This window comes from Styela clava, chromosome 5 (genome assembly GCF_964204865.1).
Source record: "Styela clava chromosome 5, kaStyClav1.hap1.2, whole genome shotgun sequence".
Taxonomy (NCBI): Eukaryota; Metazoa; Chordata; class Ascidiacea; order Stolidobranchia; family Styelidae; genus Styela; species Styela clava.
This window is the reverse complement of record NC_135254.1, coordinates 11767921-11789692: the sequence shown is the minus strand read 5'-3', so window position 1 is coordinate 11789692 and position 21772 is coordinate 11767921. Positions and strand designations below refer to the sequence as shown.

At 33.7% G+C, this 21772-nt stretch overlaps 1 protein-coding gene across 2 annotated transcripts; it reads left to right on the top strand.

Annotated features, from left to right (window-relative positions):
* Positions 1-429: 429 nt before the first annotated feature.
* LOC144422993 (sushi, von Willebrand factor type A, EGF and pentraxin domain-containing protein 1-like) lies at positions 430-20153 on the top strand. 2 transcript variants are annotated; one of them, XM_078113133.1, is made up of 16 exons: positions 430-568; positions 1117-1263; positions 1765-1941; positions 3901-4125; positions 5127-5315; positions 6563-6739; positions 7655-7765; positions 8305-8443; positions 9451-9617; positions 10119-10229; positions 10322-10555; positions 12371-12562; positions 12838-13065; positions 13279-13470; positions 15062-15160; positions 19976-20153. In XM_078113133.1, the coding sequence occupies exons 1-16, from the start codon at positions 517-519 to the stop codon at positions 19981-19983; spliced, it is 2448 nt and encodes an 815-aa protein (XP_077969259.1). In that variant the 5' UTR covers positions 430-516; the 3' UTR covers positions 19984-20153. The 2 variants fall into 2 exon arrangements, with proteins under 2 accessions (XP_077969259.1, XP_077969260.1); XM_078113134.1 differs by lacking the exons at positions 15062-15160; positions 19976-20153 and adding an exon at positions 14381-14472.
* Positions 20154-21772: the final 1619 nt, after the last annotated feature.

Sequence of the window (21772 nt, the reverse complement as noted above, 5' to 3'; positions counted from 1 at the left end):
TAATTTAAAGCATCGCCAAATAACTATTTTTATTCTTACCGGTTGATGATATTTTGATCACAGCAATCATTGCATTTGCTCTCTCATTATTTCACCAAAATTAGCAACGAAAAATAATTTACCGATGCCCTAAAAATCAATAAAATGTAACCTTAGTAAAGATAGTATGCGTTAAACTTAAATATATATGAATAGTTTGGCGCCTGTTTACTATCATTTTTTAAGGACAAACACTTAGTCGAGAGGGAATTCCAATGTCATTGTTGTCACTAGCACATTAGGCTACAGCAGTTTATGGGTTTTATGAAATTATAGATTTTGGCCATCTGTACGTATTCATCCACTACAAGCGGAGAGATATATAGCATCGGCGCATTTCGTGTTCAATTCTGAAATTTCTTTATCATTCGTTTCTGAACGTTGCTTTCACGTAGACGTATTTATTGTAATAATTTTATTCTTTAAATTTTCACATTATTATTAAGCTTATTTTGCTTATCGAAACCGAAAGCAAAAATGAGATTTCGAATTACATGCTGGATGTTATTACTGATATACTATCCACGATGTGAGTTTACTTTTTATATTTTTACTTTTTATATTTTTACTTTTTAATTGAATTCTTATTATATTGGATTCAATAATATGGCCTTTTATTTGGTTCTCCCTTTTCTCTCTCAATATATTTGTCATTCATAGACCACCATTAGACGATTTTCCCCATATGGCAGCGATTGAATACCTGTTGTATGAAAATAATAAAAGTAACAATAAATGTTTTAGAAATGTGTATTTTATCATCCTGAAATGTGTAATCATAGGTAGGAGATTTCTAGAATTTTCTGGGGTTTTCCAAATATATAAACTTTTAATATTCTGTGATATTTCAAGCAAAAAATTCATAAAATAAGCCACCATGGAAATATATAGTTGTGATAGACAGTTTTACAATAATTTATGTACTGTTTGTGAAGCAAACTCTGTTACCCATAAATATCTAGTGGTCATGAAATTTCCAGCAAAAATTTGTGTATTTTTCTCACCAAAAATTGTTATCCACTTCTCTCTTTTTAAAGAATATGGAAATAAGAAATTGCGTTGTGTTGATATTTTTAGATATCAACAGCTCTTGTATAAAACAGGCAGTTGAAGAAGGTCGAAAGTGCAGAAAGTCATGTTCAATTGACAGTGATTGTACCTCAAAAGGTGGCCTCAAACGTTGCAGGTGCGATGGCGCGTGTGGTATGTCTTGTTTCAACCCAGGTGATTAGTTTGAATATGTTTATTTACCACAGATGTAAATTTAACATTTCATTCGTGATGATTAGGTATAATATTTTTGCAAAACATTATTTTGGGTATTCCTATAAATAAAATCTGGGCGACGTAATTTGGAATCGCGCCATTTCAATGGGATGGTTCGATTCCAATTACAAACGACGTCATGACTTGGGATCACCTGATAACTTGTGAATTGGCTTTGGATTGTATTTAGATCGAGTTGCAAAGGTTGTCTTCACGATATGATTTGATATATTATTCATTTATGAGCTATCGAAGCTGGAAGTATTTTGCATTTCAATATTCTGACGAGCATCAATTTGTTCAAATACTTGGAATTAATATAAATATTTTCAATATAATATAATTGAAGTAAAAAAATGAATTAAAAATTACCCAAATAATGTACTTCTTTAAAGTTTAATTAATGCACATGCATAAGCATTGACAAAATATTGAAAGAATATTTCCATTTTTGTAAAGATGCGTTGTGCCTATCAGAACCAGATGATATTCCTAACGGTTTTAGAACATGGAACAAGCTTACTATGGGAGGAAAGGCAACCTACCGATGTTACACCGGATTTATATTGAAAGGAAATTTTGAAACCGTTTGTTGTGCTGACAAGAAATGGCATGGCCCACCACCTACTTGTGAAGGTAACTGTCGTTTTCCTATCGCTATAGAAAATTTGTTATCCAATTTCAAAATATTTGTTTTCGATAATGCAAAATTTGTTTCGCATTACTCTTTTACTGCAAATGTTAATGCGGGCTGCAATAATCCAATCGAAATGAAGTTGTGCATTTATAATTAGAAAAGTCGTCGCAAAAATCATACATTCTACACTTAAGAACCGGGGTGGGCAACCTTTTGAGACCAAAGATGGGACTAAAATTCATGTCGATGCCTAATTTCGGTTGAACGCTCTATGAGGCAAATTCATGGAAATATAACACCGTTGAATTAGTACTGGCGTCAAACATTTATCATTGGTTATTATTACACGTAAGTCGACCTATGGATCATTATAATATTATGTTGTTGTTGTTGTTGTTGTTATTATTCTTGTTCTTGTTGTTCTTTGTTACAGAAAAAAACGCTTTTCTCTTTGATTACTTGAACAATTGCTTTGACATTTTCAGTGCTTAAAGATTAATTTTTTTGCTAGAAGGCTATTACTTTTATTTATTTCAAATATTTCGGTGAGCTGCATGGCATTCGTTTTTTTTGTGTGCTTTGACGGCATCCGAATTTGCCACTAGGTAGCGCTACGTGTCCATATATTTGAGCATAGCTCTCTTGGTAAAGGTGCATTTATTCGATGCATGGTGAGGATAGTCGCGGCGCACAATCGATTTCATCCGACTGGCTCCGCTTGAGCAATATTTTAACACATTGGAAGTAATCCATGGTTTTTGTATTTTGTAGTTTATATTTTGTATTCAACGGTTTTAATTGAATTCAAACAATCGATCGTGTTCGTAGTTTTCATTTTTATTTGTGATTTTATTATTATATTTTTATAAATTGTATATTAAATGAATCATTCAGATGTTTTTTTAAATATTTCGACCGAATTTCATCAACTCACTTTTCATCGAAATCTGTCAAATATTCCGTAATATCAATAATATGTCTACATTAATATATTCTTATGAACTCTTTTTTTATTAACTTTGAGTGAAATTACGCAATAAATATGATGGTAAATGTTATCTCCTGATCTGCAATCTATATATCGTCACGCTAATAAACGAATTGCGTAAGTCATTTTTGGCGATTTTGAGTTTTTTATAAAATAGGTATTTATGTAATGCTGTGCACCTGTCTGTTAACTCAGATTTTATTTCAAGAATTCCGAAACCAATAAAAATGGAGATTTAGTATGACATGCACATTTGTGCAATTGTTTCGTCATAATGAATTATCCATCGTTACCCCAGGACTATTGTGACGTCACAAAGGCAAAATAACCTCGGCGAAGTATTTTCGAATTTCTGCATCTCGGATTCTGGCTTAGCTCGTATTAATTGGTTTATACTACAGTATAGGAAGGCGTGCACTTGTGATATTCACTGTCCGAGTCCAATTCACCTTGGTTGGCTTTTATATTGGGTGCATTGCTGTTTTATTCTTTACATTTAATCTTAGTCTTATTTCGGTGGGTGTGCAGAACGTGTTATTGTTGTTGAAATATAATATTTTTAAACAGAAAAAATAATGTAATTGAAACTGATTAGCTATTTTGGGGATTAGACATTGTAGATACTGAGAATTACATTCGTTTTTGAAATGTTTAGTTTTCAGGACTAGTGCATTTAGTAAAGTTGCAAAATTGCGTATGTCCCCAAGTCATAGACACATTTCTGCTAAGTCACAGTGCGCCATTATGACGTCACTTAACTGCGTCATACAAATTAACTTAAATCCGGCTACGATCAAAAAATTGAACCATGGCAAATTATTGACTCTCAATGGCATAACAATATCATTAGGAAGTTTTTTACGTTTTTCTCAAAACTGCTAAAAATGACTTGCGCAATTCGGTTATGAGCGTGACGATATATTATTCAATTTTAGAAAAGAGCAATGACACTTTTTGTTTTAAAATTTAGACATAAAATGTGCAAATCCTGAGGAAGTGAGTATAAAAAATGGACGTTTCGTATCTAGTTCATCCGCGCCGTTCTATCCTGGCGCTTCTGCAACAATTTTGTGCAACCCGAATCATAAGATTTCAGGTCAGGAAGGCATAATTAGATCGATGGATTCAATATGCTTTGAAAGACCTGAACCACAAATAGGAAGTGAATGGAGTTTGTCTTCGATCGATTGCGAAGGTTTGCAATTATATAATATTTTCATTTATGATATTGTAGAGGTACATTTTGTTCAGTAGCAGGGGTTCAATGAAGCAGATACTAAAACCGAAATAAATTATTGAGAGGGATTGCAAGTTTTATTCCGAACTAAACACAAATCCAAATTCACAGAAGGCAATGGGAATGTAACTTATGTCCTCTGATCACGTCTAATGTGAGAATTAAACATTTTAGCCTATAATTGCTATAGTCACGTCGACTGATACTGGCATCTTTAGGTAGGTTATGTGATTATGTCTTATTGTACAAATGAGTTCGACTTAGCAACGTGAACATTTTCAATTGCAACAATTGCGCACAAATTAAATATTTGAATACATACAATAAAATTAATTATTTCTCTCCCTAATATTTGCAGTTTTGCAAAACGAAATTCTCCAAAAAATATGAACTTTTAAAGGCAGATGTTTACACAGCTAAATGTACTTTATCCAAGGTTTTTAACAGTCTAATAAACTAAACTCGAGGAATGTGTCAAAATGAGTTGATCTAAGTACATTTCTAGTTATAGATATAGTTATCTAAGAATTTATCATTGTACGTAACAGTTTTGTACGTTTCATTGCATTTCAACTCAAGTCTAGAATTATCTTTTAATAAACAATCACGATGACGGGATGTGTCCTACGCTGATAACCGAGATGAAAAAAAATCAATTACAATCACATGCGGGAAATATGTCTAAGAATATAGCACTGTCAAAATTGATTGCGCCATTTGTAACCTCCTAAATCAAAAGTTATCATTTTTTCATTTCCTCATCATGTCGGGATAAGTTATGAAGTGCCGCTGTCATATGTGCCGTTCTCCTTTTAACATTAAAGCATTAAAATTGAAGTTGTGTTGATCTCTTCTATGAAACTGAAACTAAAAGATGTGTCTTAAAAACAAGAAAAGTCTTTTTATTAATTACGGAACGAAAGTTTTGAGTTGCAAAAAATACATCACCATACTTCCAGAAATATTATGTGGGCTTCCTCCAGTTCAAAATAATCATGTCGAGCCAAAACCTACACGTTGGTCGGTAGGATACATCCATATTTACACATGCAAACCTGGATTCATTTTTCCTGCCAACGTCACTGAAGAAACTAACGAATGCTGCTCAGATGGAACTTGGTCAAAAACACCAGTTGATTGCATTGAAGGTATTGCAAAAATATATTTAATATTCTTTATGTTAATATTCTATATACAATATATACTGCTACATTTCTATTTTATGTGGGTGCATACTCAATTCGCGCTTATTGAAGGATCAATAAATGATACGTAACTAAAAAATCGCAGTTGTTTGTGAACTGAAATCAAATAGGAGAAACGAGGAATGTAAGCTTGTTCTATTTTGATCATGCCTGGGTCCAAATAGATCATTCAAAGATTACTCAAAAAATTGGTACAACAAAGGCATGGGTAGTACCATGAAAAATCAATTTTCTTTTCATTTCAGATCGAATTCAATACAAATGCTGAAGCAAAATTCAACCCTAATCACATCATACTTAGTATTCATCAATCTATCAAAAATGTCAACACATTGTGCTGATCCATCCCTTATATCTAAAATAAGATCAATGTTTAATTAAATATATGTTAGCGAATGGCATCGGTATGAGTTTTTCCTTGTCATAATATAGCTGAGTACCTAGGTTACGGGAAAAACCCATCAACAAACAAAATAACAACTTAGTTAAAATAATTAATGGAACATTACATTCGTAAAACTTAATAGGAGCAGTGAATAAAGTGCTTCAGTACTTTTTACTTGATCTTATAAAATGTGTGTAATTGACTTTCAGAAATGTTAAGTAACAAAATATTCATTAGAATAAAAAACAGAAAATTTCGTGAAACAAATTCTAGTAGAATTGCGTTTAAAAAGACATGCCAAAGGATGCCAAAATTAAAATCCAATTAAATTTTAGGCAATATACGTCGTCAAACGATTCATAAATCGAATTATTCAGATGTTTATTTTTTACTGCAAAGCCGTAAGCACGATCTCAAAATATCTTGAATAAACTTGGTAAACTAAATTACAAACTATGCTTAAAATAAGCAACCTAATAACGTATATCCTACATCCAAAAATGATAGATTATCCTGTTTGTATGCATTCTAGATTTTATCAAAATTTTATCAAGTTCCTGAGTTTTTTAAAAAAGTACATTTTCGGAAGTTTTACTTTGAAACAGTTTGAAATGAATTTTGCTGTAACGCATATTTTACATTATAATCATCGATCATATTATCATAGTCGATCTGGCTGTATCAGCATAAAGAGCATAAAAATTTCGACGAACCAACACGCTATGAATAGATAAAAAATTAAGTTATAAAATGTGAAAACTATGATTTTTATAACCAATAACATTATATATGTATATTTCTTCAGCTGTAAAGTGCGGTTATCCCCGTGATCCAAAAAACGGCCGAGTATTGCATAGAGATGGTAATTGGGAATATGGAAATCGAATTACGTACAATTGCAATACTGGTTATAAATTAATTGGGAGTGATATAGCAAGCTGCGGAGCTGATGCAACATGGGGTGATTTGCCGTTTTGCGAGAGTAAGTTTTTTCTATGACATTTATTTTCAATTATTTTTCTATGTTGATGCAGAATTTGTTTTCTAGTGAGATAGCAAAATACCATCGAGTCGGTGCTGGTTAAAATGGCCGGGGGCATTGGATCTTGGGATTCGTCAGCTTAAGACAAATCCCACGCAGTTGAGATTTTTTAAGATATCACTGTTGAAAAAATCCCAAGCGTTGCGTTAAAATACCAAAGAGCACAACCTGCAAATGAGCAAAGTATTCAATCCATTACCGTTACGAGCATATTTAAAATGTCTTGATTTATTAATTTAATTGTGTTCGATGTAACCTGCTTTTGTAACCTGACTAAAAACAAGAGAGCTATGCTCAAATATATGGACACGTAGCGCCACCCAATGGCAATAATTTTGATGACGTCATAGCGAAAAAAAAAGTAATAGCCTTCTGGAGAAAAATTTTATCTTCAACCACTGAAAATTTCAAAGCAATTGGTCCAGTATTCGAAGAGAAAAGCGACTTTTTAAAAACGTGTCAAAGAACAAGAACAACAACAAGAACAACAAGAACAACAACAACATAATATTGAAACGATCTTTATGTCCACTACGTGTCCAAAAATATGAAACCTTTGCTCCTCTATAATGACGGGGACAATGTATCCTAAAATGCGTGGAAATGTATCCTACGTCTTGTTTAGATTCGTATTTCCCGATAAACTACAAAATTTGTCAAAGGCGACCTAACAAGGCGCTCAAACTTTTGCAATTTACAATGTCTAAAAAGGAAATGCCGCTTTTCAATCAAAAGATTTGGGTTGTAGATTTACTCCTTTATTATCTCTAGCATCTCGTCACCGATGATTATAATACAATAATGATGATTTTTCTTGTACGGCATTTGTTGCATCATAATCATGTTTTGTTATAGTCGATCCTGACTGTGGTTTTGAAGAGTTTTCTGAACCTACATGTGGCTATTCAAATCCATATCCACGATGGGAAAGAATATATACCTCATCACAATACGATGGAATCCCTGGTAAGTCCGCAAATTTGTCATTTCTTAATATAATTTAGCATTATATACTCGTGTTTACTCAACAGTGTTGATAACGTTCCATACGTATTCAACCAAAATATGCATATAGCGCCATTTCTTATACTTATACATGACATTGGATTTAGTGTGCGTATCACTCAAATGGCTATATATATATATATATATATCAAACCTCAATACATATATGCATATGACATTGACTTTTTTATGTTAATCTTTTTAACGGCAATAGACTATGTGATATGACTCCTGTTGGAATATAACATAATATATGCACAGGACAACAACTGTGTCTGTATATGCCTATTGCATTTACTCGTTATGTATATGAGTTGGCAGTATCTATATATGCATATTTTGGCTGTAATTGTATATCATGTTATTACATGCAAGGTGATCTTGTGCATGTAAATAAATGACAAAATAATTGGTCTATTTGCACCATCACACACTAACCAAACGTTTTGTTCTCAAGCACTTGTTTATAATAGTATGACTTCTTTGATTATTCGTTTCAGGTTACATTATTCGTGCTACCACAAGTGGAACAGAATTGATATCAGCTGAAATACCTGATGACTGGAGTTCTGGGAAGATGTGCTTACAGTTTCATTACAAGTTGTTAGGCAAATCAAGCCTACTGACTATATCATCAACGTAAAATATGATTTCCTATCTGTTTAGGCTTCTAGAGCAGTGGTTTCCAAACTTTTTAGAGTTGGGACCCACTATTTATTACCACAGTTTATGGCGACCCATTTAACTTTTTATGACATAACACAGAACACAGCGATGGCTAATCATGGCAAAACTACCGCGTTTCCTCGAAAATAAGACCTGGCCTGAAAATAAGACCTAATTTGAATTTTAAAAATGATTTTAAATAAAACCTACTCTTAAAATAAATTTAAAATGTGTGGGAGAGGAAAGGTTCAATGACTCGAGGTAAGGTGCAGATCACACCACTATTCAAGATTGTGTGATGTCACAATCACAATTATGATATTTTTCACTTGATTTTTGTATAGGAAATACAAATAAAAACAATGGATGTCGGTTTTTATATATAGTTTATTAAAAAATCTCGTGATTTTCTACAATGTTATTTTATTTTTGATAATTGAACATAAAAGACCTCTTTCAAAAAAAAAAACATATTGTTATTTTTCAAAAGAAAATAAATCTAAATCCTGTCTATATTTCGGGGAAACATGATAAGAAGTGCTGTACAAAACTACTATGCCACATGGTCATTCTTTGTATAGCAAGTTTTTGTTCCCTTTAGAAGATTGTAGAAAGGAAAGAGATTTCACAGATTAGAATTTAAATTCATTTGTTTTTTTGAAGATTTACGTATTCGAGTCGCCACCGATCCTAATAACCAGTATAAATATTCAAAGCTTTCTACATCTTTTCAGGACCCACTAAGATTCCTTGTGCGACCCACCGACCCATAGTTTGGGAACCGCTGTTCTAGAGTATTCCTAATTATTCTAAATCACAAAACTATTAATATTTTCTTGTTTAAATGTAGTCTTCTCATCCTCGCCCCTGATTATAAATCTACCCAAGGCATTCAACGGATGGGGTATATTGTACCCACTCAAATTTTTATACACATTTCCTTTTTAATCATCTGGCAATGTACATTGGTTTACTTTTAGCTCAACCCCGTTCACTGCATTTTGGAGAAATCACATCAATGAAGCGAGAAACACTTGGTTGGATTCTCTGGTGAACATTGATTCATCAACATCTATCCAATACAAATTTGAAGCGAATCAACCAACAGTTGAATTGGATGATGTTCAAGTAAAAAAAAGCGGTTGTTGTGAGTAAATGTCCTTACAAATGTCCATACAAAAAAATCGATGAATATACACTGCAACATCTATATTTATATCACTTGAATCGGTGTTTATTGGCATTTTTGCTGAGCTGAAACCATGTTCCTGTCATTTAATTTTTGTTATTTATCGCAGAACTACCTACATATATATATATATATATACCGTGTATATAAAACATGTATCTACCTGAATATAAGTTTCAATAGATATATGCCAAAATCAATAAAGTTGATGGAAATGAAATCACTAAAGTTTGTGAAAGCAAATCCTAGCAAGATTTTGTAGATTCAAAGAGATACCGCAGGATGTAAAAAAAGTTCAGAGACAACTGATTCTCAGACAACATATGGCATCGATTGCAGGAACGTGTAAATGTAGAAATTATATAATAGGAACCCCTGGCAGAAGTGGCAAAAATGAAATTTTAATAAGTAAGTGATAAAAGACGGTAATATTTCGAAAATATTATTTCTTGTTTTCAGTTGAACATTGTAAGAGTTACACTTGTCAAAATGGCGGATCCTGCGTGAATAGAGCAAACGATTACACATGCTTCTGCACAGTTGATTTTGAAGGAAAAACATGTGATAAAGGTTATCATTATTCAGTACTATCAATGCAATATACTCAAAATTTTTTCATTAGATTCAGATTCATATTCAATTTTCTCTGTTTCACAACTCAGCTTTGAAATGCGTCGAACCAGTCGAATGGATTCAGAATGGTCGATTGTTACGCAACAATACTGGCCCTCATAATCTGTATATTACGGGAACAACTGTTACATATGGCTGCAACGCTAAGTTTAAAATATTTGGCAAATATGATATTCAAACAGAAGAAACAATTACTTGCACAAAAGATAGTTGGGGAGGTGACAGTTTCTGGCGAAAAAATCCCAGGGACATTAGATGCATATGTAAGTATAATGATGAAAAACCTCAAACACTGAAAAATTAATTTTTAAATACAACATATAAAAAATGCATGTTTTTACCAAATTTTTTCGAATGTCACTCTGTGACTATTATGTAAAAAATGTAAGTTACTTTTCGAAAACTACCGTTTTTCCCCGAAGATAAGACAAGGTCCTAATTATCTTTTATTTTGAAAAATACCACTAGGGCTTATTTTGGGGGATGTATTTTATTTTCAATTCGAAAAAACAAAATTTCAAAGTAGAGGATTAGAAAATTTTCAAATATACAGAATATAAAAACCGATATCCATTTATGTAAATAACACGTTTTTATTTAAAAAAAAAAACCTGCTAAACATAGAGTATTTAAAAATGACTGTATCATCACCAACTGGAATGTCTTGCAATTCACTAGATTTGTAAATTTTAATGATGTTTCCATTTAACTGAATTTTCTTGCTATGGACTAGATCAGGGTAGTCCGAGATTGTCGGCTTCGCAGGCTACGCTATTATTTTTGTATTGTACCAGGAATAGGCAAACAGTGAAATACCAACTTTTATTGTCCAAACACATTGATTATTATTTGTCATTTATCATGCTGAACCAAGCAAAACCACTAAAAACCTAATTGAAACGTGCAAAAATCTCACTATATCTACATTTAGTGTAAGATTTCCAACTCTTCATAATGTAGAAAGTGCCATAAGCAGAAAGTACCATTTTAGATTGTCATCGAAACAACTTGCAGACATTTAAGCAAGCATTGTGGTATTTTACCTCTCATATCTAAGGTCAAAAATCTGTTGAAACTGGTCAGCTTTCATTTCAAACTCATGTTTACAAAATAATTTACAAATAACTGCAGATTGATTTATTACCAAATCTTACCAAATTTGAGATACAAGGGTAATTACTACATTTTCTGACATATAGGCAGAATTTTTTGTAATACTGTTTGGGCTGATTGCAAAAAAAAAAAACACACGACAGGAATTATATTCGACGGTCACTACATTAATATTTAGTTATCAGGCATAGCCAACCTAGGCTAATAGAGCCTCATTCGATTTTAGTTCTCTATGAAGTCTATATTGTTAGCATATATTCTCTACCAAAAAAATAAAAAGCTAGTTAACAATTTAGACTAGCCAAGCACATTATTCAACTTCGCTAGTTGCCTCAGCTAGCCATAACACTAGTCAATTCAGAGACATTAGTGATGTAACAATAAGTTAAAAGATTTTTCTGTTTTTCTGGTCAATTTTTGGGGGGTTCTGAAATTTTTATTTGCCAAGTTAGTTTGAAACACCTAGCGAGTCCGCGTGTTTTTATTAGTCTTGGGGTCTAAAAAGCGGAAAATTGGTATTTATGATACAGAAAAACGATTTTATTTTTTTACATTTCAAAGAGGGGGGGGGGGGGTTCGACCCGCAAAACCACACCCCTGGCTACGCAACTGCCTCCGTCCGGACCTTGCTTGTATCAATTTGTTTTTTTATTTCACCATTTCAAAACCTTCATGTCGGTTTGACTTGGTTGGTTACTGAATTAATGTTACGAGACGATATGAGGACGACAATGATACATTATGCTGTGAATTCCCTCCAATATTATCATAAGTTAAAAACAAAAAAGTTGATTCACAATAATTTACACATTAATATAAACTCGACCCGTTTACTACATATATGTGGATTGCAGGTTGATAAATGTGCAATATTATATTAGCATGTATATTAGCATTTACTAACTTCACAATATGAATTAGGTTTAATGTAACAGCGTGTAAAACTGGTATCACAACATTTACAGATAAAACTTGCACAAACCCACCAACTGGATCTCGTCAAAAGCTTATTGAGGAAACCAAGCACTCTTGGAAAGTTGGAGAAGTTGCATCAATTGAATGCAAAGATGGATATGAATTTGTCTCCCGTTATCCAACAACTACATTGACCTGTGGAAATGATGAACAATGGATTGGAAGTGTTACAGAATGCACAGGTCATATCAATAATTCATTTGTACTTGTCAAATATCCACAGAGCAAATTATTTTTAACTTATGGAATTTATTTTCCTCACAAGTGCTTTTCATATTTATATCTTGATGCACAAATTATTACTCCAGCTATATAGCTGAGTTAGAAGAACTTGCGGAACTAAAACTTGTCACCAAAATAAAAAGTAAGAACATACGGTAATACTCCAAGCTATCAAGCAGTAGCTGTATGTACAATATAATATTGTACAGATTATACAAAATCTATTTTATCACAGATGCCACATGCACAGAACCGACTAAACAAGTTCCCAACGGATATCGATCATATAAGAGTTGGAGGTGGTTTATTACACCCCTATCTAAAGCAACATATACTTGCAATAAAAACTATAAATTATCAGGATATGATGAAATTAAAACTACAATAAAGATAACTTGCATTTGGGACTGGTCGTTATTCAGAAGCATGTGGATTCCTAGCGTGAATAGCATAGGCTGCACCGGTTTGTATTTACTTTGTACTTCAACAAAATCATTCTATTATACAATTGTTTGTGGCATTTTCTCTCGTTTAGTGTCGTGGTATGTTCAGGCCATAGATGAAATCATCATCTTTATAAGTGATCTCCATCTGTTCATTTTTGAAGACATTTCAATATTTGAATTTAAATTATTTTTAAATATTAGATATATCGAGTACTCTTTTCGTTAAACAGATATAGTTTGTCCAACTCCAACCGTTGGTCCTCATCAGATATTAACCTCACATGAATTTAAATGGAAAGTTGGAAGTGTTGCTCAGTATGAATGCGATACGGGTTATGAATTTCCTCCCAACAATCCAGTGACATCAATAATATGCCGTAAAGATGAAACATGGAGCGGAAAAGCATCGAATTGCCAACATAGTGAGTTATATCAATGTTTAAATGAAGAACATATCATTGGCAGTGAATAAAATGCTTCTGGGCCTTTGACTTGATTGATTAAAAATCAATGTATAATTTTCCTTGTTGTGCGACGTTTTTCTATCGCAGCGGGAAGTACATGCTCGAAATGTAAGCGATATTTTATCACTTCCAAATGTCGTATAAAAATGACTATTTTTACTAAGAATGATTTCAGGATTTGTTGCTGAGTAGTTTTGCTACAACGTTCAAAATAGTTTACCGTTTATACTTGAGCAAAAGTTTGTTACCAATTTTCCATATCTCAGTATCATTTGCTGCACACAACAAAATTTTCCCGTACTTTGCCTCGAAAACGTGATAGAAAGCGTTTAAATAATAAATCACATAGACATACAACTTTCAAAATTAAAAGCTTTTACAATCATTGTAATTTGTATTTTACTCAATTTAATACCTTTCAATATTATATACCACGAGAGAGCAATGCTCAGATATACAAACATGAATGTCAAATAGCAAACTGCATTGCCATAACATTACACCTACTTATTCTGAAATCTGTTATGTGCTGTAATTAAAATTGCAAGACAAGTTACAGCAACCCAACAATGTACACAGGTAAAATCTCGATTACATTGTTATAAAAGTCTTGCGAATAAAGTAAAAGATAACAGCAATATTATTGGTGAATTATCGGGTCCCATTAGATTCAGAGGAAATTGTTAAAATTAATATAACAGTCTTTTTATAATTATAGTAGCCTACTTATATAAAAGTACTGAAAAGTTACAACTGATTAGTTGACAAGATTCAAATAAAAAAAAACGATCCCTAGTTCTACTTTGTGTTCAATAAACAAAAATATATGTTGTTTACTTACAATTTTAGTTACTATTTCAAATTTTAGATTGTGTTGATATTCGAAGTGAATGTCCGGAATGGAAAGCTCATTGTGTGGCTGGGTGGTTCCGCTACTACGTTTAAAATAGTTTACTTTTTATACTTGAGCAATAGCTTGTTACCAATTTTTCAAGTCTTAGTATCATTTGCCGCTTGCAACTATATTTCCACGAATTTTACTTTGGACACGTGATTGAATGCGTTTAAACAAAAAATGACCCACATAGACATACTGCTTTTAAAATTTTATCATTATCATTTTTAATTTACTCAATGGAATACATTTCAATAGCATATACCACAAGAGAGTAAAGTTCAGATATACGGACATGAATGTCCAATCGCCAATCGACTTATACTGAATTATACTAAATCTGTTATGTGCTCAAAATAAAATTGCAAGTCAAGTCACAGCACCCCAACAATTTACATAGGTATCGGTAAAAGTGTTGTCACTGAAGTATGATGGAAGTAGAAAAAATTTTGGTGAATTTTTGGTCCCATGGTACTAATTATGGTAACTAAATTTAAAAGTTTTTATAAGTATAATACCCATTTTTAAGTACTGACAACTGATTGGTCCACAAGAATTAAAATAAAAACGATCCCTAGTTCTACTTTGTGTTCTTTAATTAAATAAATATATATGTTGTTTATTTACTATTTTGTCTACTATTTCAAATTTTAGATTGTGTTGATATTCGAAGTGAATGTCCGGTATGGAAAGCTCATTGTGACGATGCGTTCATGATTGCAAACTGCAAAAGGACATGCGGCTTATGTTTTGGTGAGTACTAGTAATTGTACTCCCAGCTTTTCATTTCAGCGCTTCCAAATTTCGGGGGTTGTAGATATTTTGCTAGTAGCACTAAAATGATTTGTGACCTTTAAAACCTAAATCTCATGTATGGTCAATATATGAGTTATAGTCGGCTTTCTGTAAAATCTCCACATCTAGAGTTGATTCAGAAGCTGCTTAGGCAAACTTGTACATAAAAGAATTATTGAGCCCAAACAGTAATCTTTGGCAAGTAGTTTTATTCCCTATGCTAATAATAGAGGGGTATCTTCAAAATGTCGTGTCCAACTTGTCCCACGTGTTCCACTTGTTCACTTGTCCCACGTGCCCCACTTGTCCCACGTGTCCAACTTGTCCCACGTGTCCAACTTGTCCCAAGTGTCCCACTTGTCCCAAATGTCCAACTTGTCCCACTTGTCCCACGTGCCCCACTTGTCCCACGTGTCCAACTCGTCCCAAGTGTCCCACTTGTCCCAAATGTCCAACTTGTCCCACTTGTCCCACGTGCCCCACTTGTCCCACGTTTCCAACTTGTCCCACGTGTCCAACTTGTCCCATGTGTCCCACTAGTCCCATGTGTCCCACTTGTCCCAAATGTCCAACTTGTCCAACTTGTCCAACTTGTCCAACTTGTCCACTTTGTCCCACTTGTCCCACGTGCCCCACTTGTTCACTTGTCCCACGTGCCCCACGTGTCCAACTTGTCCCACTTGTCCCAAGTGTCCCATTTGTCCCACGTGTCCCACTTGTCCCACTTGTATCACTCGTACCACTTGTCCCACGTGTAGCGTTCCTCCCACTTGTCCCACGTGTCCCATTTGTTCAACGTGTCCCACTTGTCCCACGTGTCCCAATGACGTGTAAGGATTATCATATTTTTTAATTTTTAATTTTGAATAAAGCGCGCCAACACCGTTTTTGTAAATTTTGAATTGTCGAACCAGCTAAGTACGACTGGCAAATTTTGTATTCTATGGAAATTTTCCGAGATATTGGGACGGGAAGAAATATTATTTTTACCACGTCGAAATGCCATTATAGTATTTAGTATCAGTGTTTTATTCCAAAGCTGAGTTACGTGAATTCTCAACACTTAGTATAAGAGAGATTACCAATTTGCGGAGTTTTTAATTATTATTATTTAATACGAATATAACACGGAAACGATATAAAATTAAAAGCATAAAAAAGTCAACTATCAACTTCACTAATATCGCACTCCGGGGTCAGTAATACTGTTCGCTTAAAATTGGGTTCTTCCTAATTTACAAACTGTGATACAAATCCTGCAAAAAATATAAAAAGCAGCATAAAATTAATTTGTGTTGTGAATGCACTCCTCAATAGTTGTCTTTGACACCGTCGCCGATGTGAAATCAAATTTCTGTCCAAAAAATTAAAACCAAACTGCGATATCCGCCTTTGCATGAGAATTAATATTTACTAGTGAATAAAAAGTGCTTTGATTAATATAGTTTATATTCATCAATTGGGATGTCAAGCCGCCGAAAGGATCACGGTGACAAAAATATTTACTGCGGCCTTGGATTATGACAAAATTAGGAAATAAAAATTGCTGCATTGTTGCGAAGTTTTCAGTCTTCAAGTAAATTCCGGAAAATAAAATCGTCACGACGATCGTTTCGGCGGCCGACATCCTGAATACGGTTGTTTGAAATGACAATACTCATTAATCGGTGTTGTGTTCGTTGAAAATATTCGAATAAATATTCGAAATCGACTAAAAAAACTATTTGCCCACCACTAATCACGACGCATGTTACTTATCTTTGAATGGCAATTAAAAATCAACTTGTTTAACACTAAAATTCAAGTAATAGTTTCACATTTAATGCATTTGATCGGTGCTACATGCGAACGTGTTTTTGTACTTATAAACGATTTTAAGGCTACTGACATCCGAGAGTTACACTTCTCTCAAAATTAATTTTGACGATTTCTAATTTTCTATTTTCAAATGCGGGTACTGCTGACTACGGATTACTGGTCGATATTTGAAATAGGACTTGCAAAATATTCACCATTAACCGCCAGGCATATATGAGGCGGGCTACACGTAACTGTGGAATTTCGCTGTGAACGACGCATTTTTTTCAGTTTATTAAACGGCCTACGTCGTAAATTGCACTTTGGATGCTCTGTTTTAATTTCACCGAAAGTTTTGGCTGCGCCCATGTCGGTACCTATCCAATATCAACCCGGCTATATTCCGACATTGATAAACAAAGTCATAATTTGTCACCCATGTCATCAATAACCAAAACTTTTGTGCTTGCTATTACCAGAAAGCCTATGTTGAATGAAAGTGCGACCTAGGGTTTTACTCAGTTATCTTTATCTGGTCCTCCTGTATTAAATGTTGCACACCCTTGATTTTAACTACTTAAATTGCTTTGCAACCTAGTTGTTCGCCTGATATTTATCATGTTTTTTTTATTTTCTTTTTTTTTTCTGTAAATTTAGATTTTAGAGCAATAAGAGAAGAATTCAGGTAGTTTGTAGACTAATATGATATGTAAAAGTTAATAATGTCCCGAGCAGATGTTGGCATTATCTATCGAACCAAGAAATTATTGCTCCATCTAACATGAATACTACCATATTATTTTAATATATTTTTATCATTCTATTGCATTTTTCTCTCCGATTTCATATGTAACTGCAATACCTTATATTTTTTCTGCCAAGATGTTTGTTATTTTATTGCAAGCATCCATTGCTTCTACTATTTTATACCAATTCATTTTTATTTCTATGTTAAATTCCCTTATTTTTTTCATCTTTCAGTCATTCGTACTTAATGATACTAGCCCAATTGAAAAAATACTACAATCACAATTTCTTAAGTCACTGTGATCATATATTTTTGGCGCATTCACTACAAAGAACATGAAGTCATGTTTTTGATGGAATTAGTCTGCTTTACAAATGCGTCTTTCTAACAAAAATAAACGACTGACTTGATTTAATCAATTGAGCATTGACTGATTGAGCATATACTATAGCTAAAGATAATATTATTTATTACGTAATTTGTCTACAAATATCTCATTCAATGGGGGCACGTTTTCCAAACTTGGAAAAAATTCATCCCTGGCGAGTAATTTTGTCCTTTTGAGAAGGAATCGGCTTTGTATTTGCTGTAGCCATACTGATTTCCCAAAGTTCGCTCTCCCTACTATAACACAATGCCCACATTCAATTAGAAAATACTGGAATTGTACAAAAACGGTTTTTCAACTAGGGCAATAGACAAATATCTAAGATTCAAATTAATACAGTAGTTTTTATGCATAGTGGGGGAAGAATAAAAAGGTTGAAAGATTTGATAAGGGAGAAGTTCAACGGATAAGGTTTGGGATCACATGACTTTTACACCTACATCACATTCATCAAATGTTTTGTCCACATGTACAATATGTATTTTGTCCACATGTATCCCATTTATCATACATACGATTTAACAGATGTTTTGTCCACCAACAGCTCATTCGTGAAATGTTTTCTTTTCATACATGTCTTTCAGGAGTTTTGTCCACATATATCTCATTCGCCAGATATTTCGTCCATATACATCTCGTTTCCCTGATGAAACAGCAGCTTATTTGCGAAATGTTTTCTCTCCATACATTTTGTCCAGGGGTTTGGTCCACATGTATCTTATTCGCCTGATATTCTGCTCACGTGAATGTCGTTTATAATACATCTGATTAACCATATATTTCGTCCATATATATCTCGTTTCCCTGATGAAACAACAGCTCATTCGCGAAGTGTTTTCTCTTTATACATTTCGTCCAGGGGTTTGGTCCACATGTATCTCATTCGCCGAATATTTAGTCCACATGAATCCAGTTTATCATACAATTCATTCACCAGATATTTTGTCTATATACATTTTGCTTCCCTCATAAAACAGTCGCCGTGATTATTCGCTCGTTAAAAAAAACGACTTTTCCAGCAAGAATCTTCTGTGGCGTATAATATTCAATCCATGGTAATTAACTTAATTGTGTCTAACGTAACACCAGTGGCGACTTTTAAATACATTGCTACTCTAAAAAAAACAGATGTTATATGCAGACATAAACACATGAGATAAACTGTCCAATTATATTTAGTTTGATAGGTATGTTTGCAATCTTGCTAATTCGTTATCGCCGTTAGGAATCCGTATTTTTGCCATTTTGCGAATTAGAGAAATCTGTACTTGTAACACAGATCCGCTCAATGCTGCCACTCAGATTATTTTTAAGACATAATCGTTATATTTTCACGACGTAAAATCTATTTTAGTACAATAAAACTCGATTGGATTAATTAATTTATCATCATGATTAATTTACCATCACAATCCGTTAAGTGTGACATGTGGGACATGTGGGACAAGAGGTACAAGTGGGACAAATGGCACATGTGGTACAAGTAGTACACGTGGGACACGTGGTGCAAGTGGCACACGTGGTACACGTGGAGCAAGTGGTACATGTGGGGCAAGTGGGACACTTGGTACAAGTGGGACCCGTGGGGCAAAGGGGACACATGGTACAAGTGGTACACGCGGGACAAGTGGGACACGTGGGACAAGTGGAACACGTGGGATAAGTGCCATATTAAAAGAAATATTTTCAAGAACAATACCATTACTTGTGATATCCACAAACACGTGTGACTGCTAAATGGAGTTACATGCTTTCTGATGTTTGAACATTTATTCCATTTGATTTATACTATCATCATGGCACGTAAACAATATAAAATGAATATTTTGTAATTATTCAGAACTTTGATTGCGGACAAATGGAGCGCACATGACGCTACAGGAGTTACAGTTGAAAAAATATTTGATAGCTTCAATCCACATTTATGAGCATATGCCTGTTATTTTTTGGCTGCCTTTGTAATTTTTCATTTAATAATAATAAAATAATCAACTGGTTAACTATGTGTGCATATGAACGTGTTTGGCATTCTGGGGATTGAACAAAGCGTTTGATGTATATATGTGATAGAAATGTCATTTCAAGTGATGACAAATGTAATAAAAGGCCTTCACCCCATGTTCATGATAGTGGAAACCAGACGATAGTACGTGAAATTGATATTACAATTAGTACTGAACACTTTTACATTGGTTCATTTGTTTGTGTTGATTCATTACAGCTTCTGATGAAACGTTTGCTGGTTTATATCTGCGTTTTAATTTTGTGAGATACCATGACATGATTCATCAAAGAAATCGTGCTTTTTTCGACTATGGGTTTTGTAATTTTTATAAGTTGGCCGTTTGTTATAAAGTTTATTTATCTTTTTGCCCCCATATCGTCAAAAAACAAACATATTTCTGAAAATTGCAGCATTTTTCGGGATTTGTTTGCTGGTGCAAATGTTACGTGGGTGCAAATGTGCTGCCTGCTCATTATTTATAGAATTTCCCCAGTCAATGCAAGGGCTTTACCAACATTCTGTATTCAGTCAAAGAAAGATTGAGTAGTTAATGTTAAATGCAGTTGGTTCAGAAGTTTTATTCAAATTTGAATATTCATATAAATGATTTACATAAAACCGACTTGTGCAAATTGAAAAGTGGATACATTTTTACGCTTAGACTTACACTATACCATAGTTTTTAAAATATGCCATGCACTATAAAACTTCTTCTGGAGCAGAGCTGTAACTTAAGTGTACATGGAATAAATATGAAATCCCCGCGTCCTGGCATTTCGATTAATGATTAATTTGTGGCAAAGAATATTCCATTGCAGAGTTTTGCTTCAAATATTACCCTACTGCTGGGCGACCTCCATATAAGTTATATATATCGTATATTTCTGTTTCTCCAAAACAATTGAAAACGCCTTTATCGCATTCAAATGCAGTTTGAAATTTGAGAAACAAATGATCCGAGCTACCAAGGTATTTTGAGCATTGTATCAACTTTAGGATCTCTAAAATTTTGGCGTTGTCGCTTTTTCGCTTTTACACCCGCATAACTTCGACGTAAAAATCATCTGGTTCCCCTGCCACCAACACCATTGTAACACGACCATAGCTATTTCTTCACATGGTAATGGTATCGAACATTAGTTTTGCACAAATTTAGTTTTCTCTTTATTATATAAAGATCTGATCGAGCGCCTTAAATAAGATAGGATTCGACGGGAGCTTGCAGAATGGCGTAGGGGTTCAGCAGTCTCGAAATGGTTTCGAGAACCATTGTTCTAGAGTGCCTAAACTGGCGATCAGTGGCGATTAAAAATGCCGTTTTTATTCTTTTTAGGTAAAGCAAAGAAATATAATATACAAAGTTACCGAATTATTCCAAAATCCATAAGAATTTTTATTTTAGTATTAATGTCATGATAATAAAATGTTCGAATATATCAATCGCACGGCAGACGATTTTGCCAGTTTAAATAGGATTTTCAATGAGCATTTTTCAGGATGCGATGAAAGGTTTCCATATTTGTTCAAACTTTATCTTACTATAGGCAATTGAAAGAGCTTTTGGAGGCAATTCAGGTATCCGGTGTAAAGTCCTTGAAATTAAGTTCTCTCGCGAAAACGTTTGCACTGCTT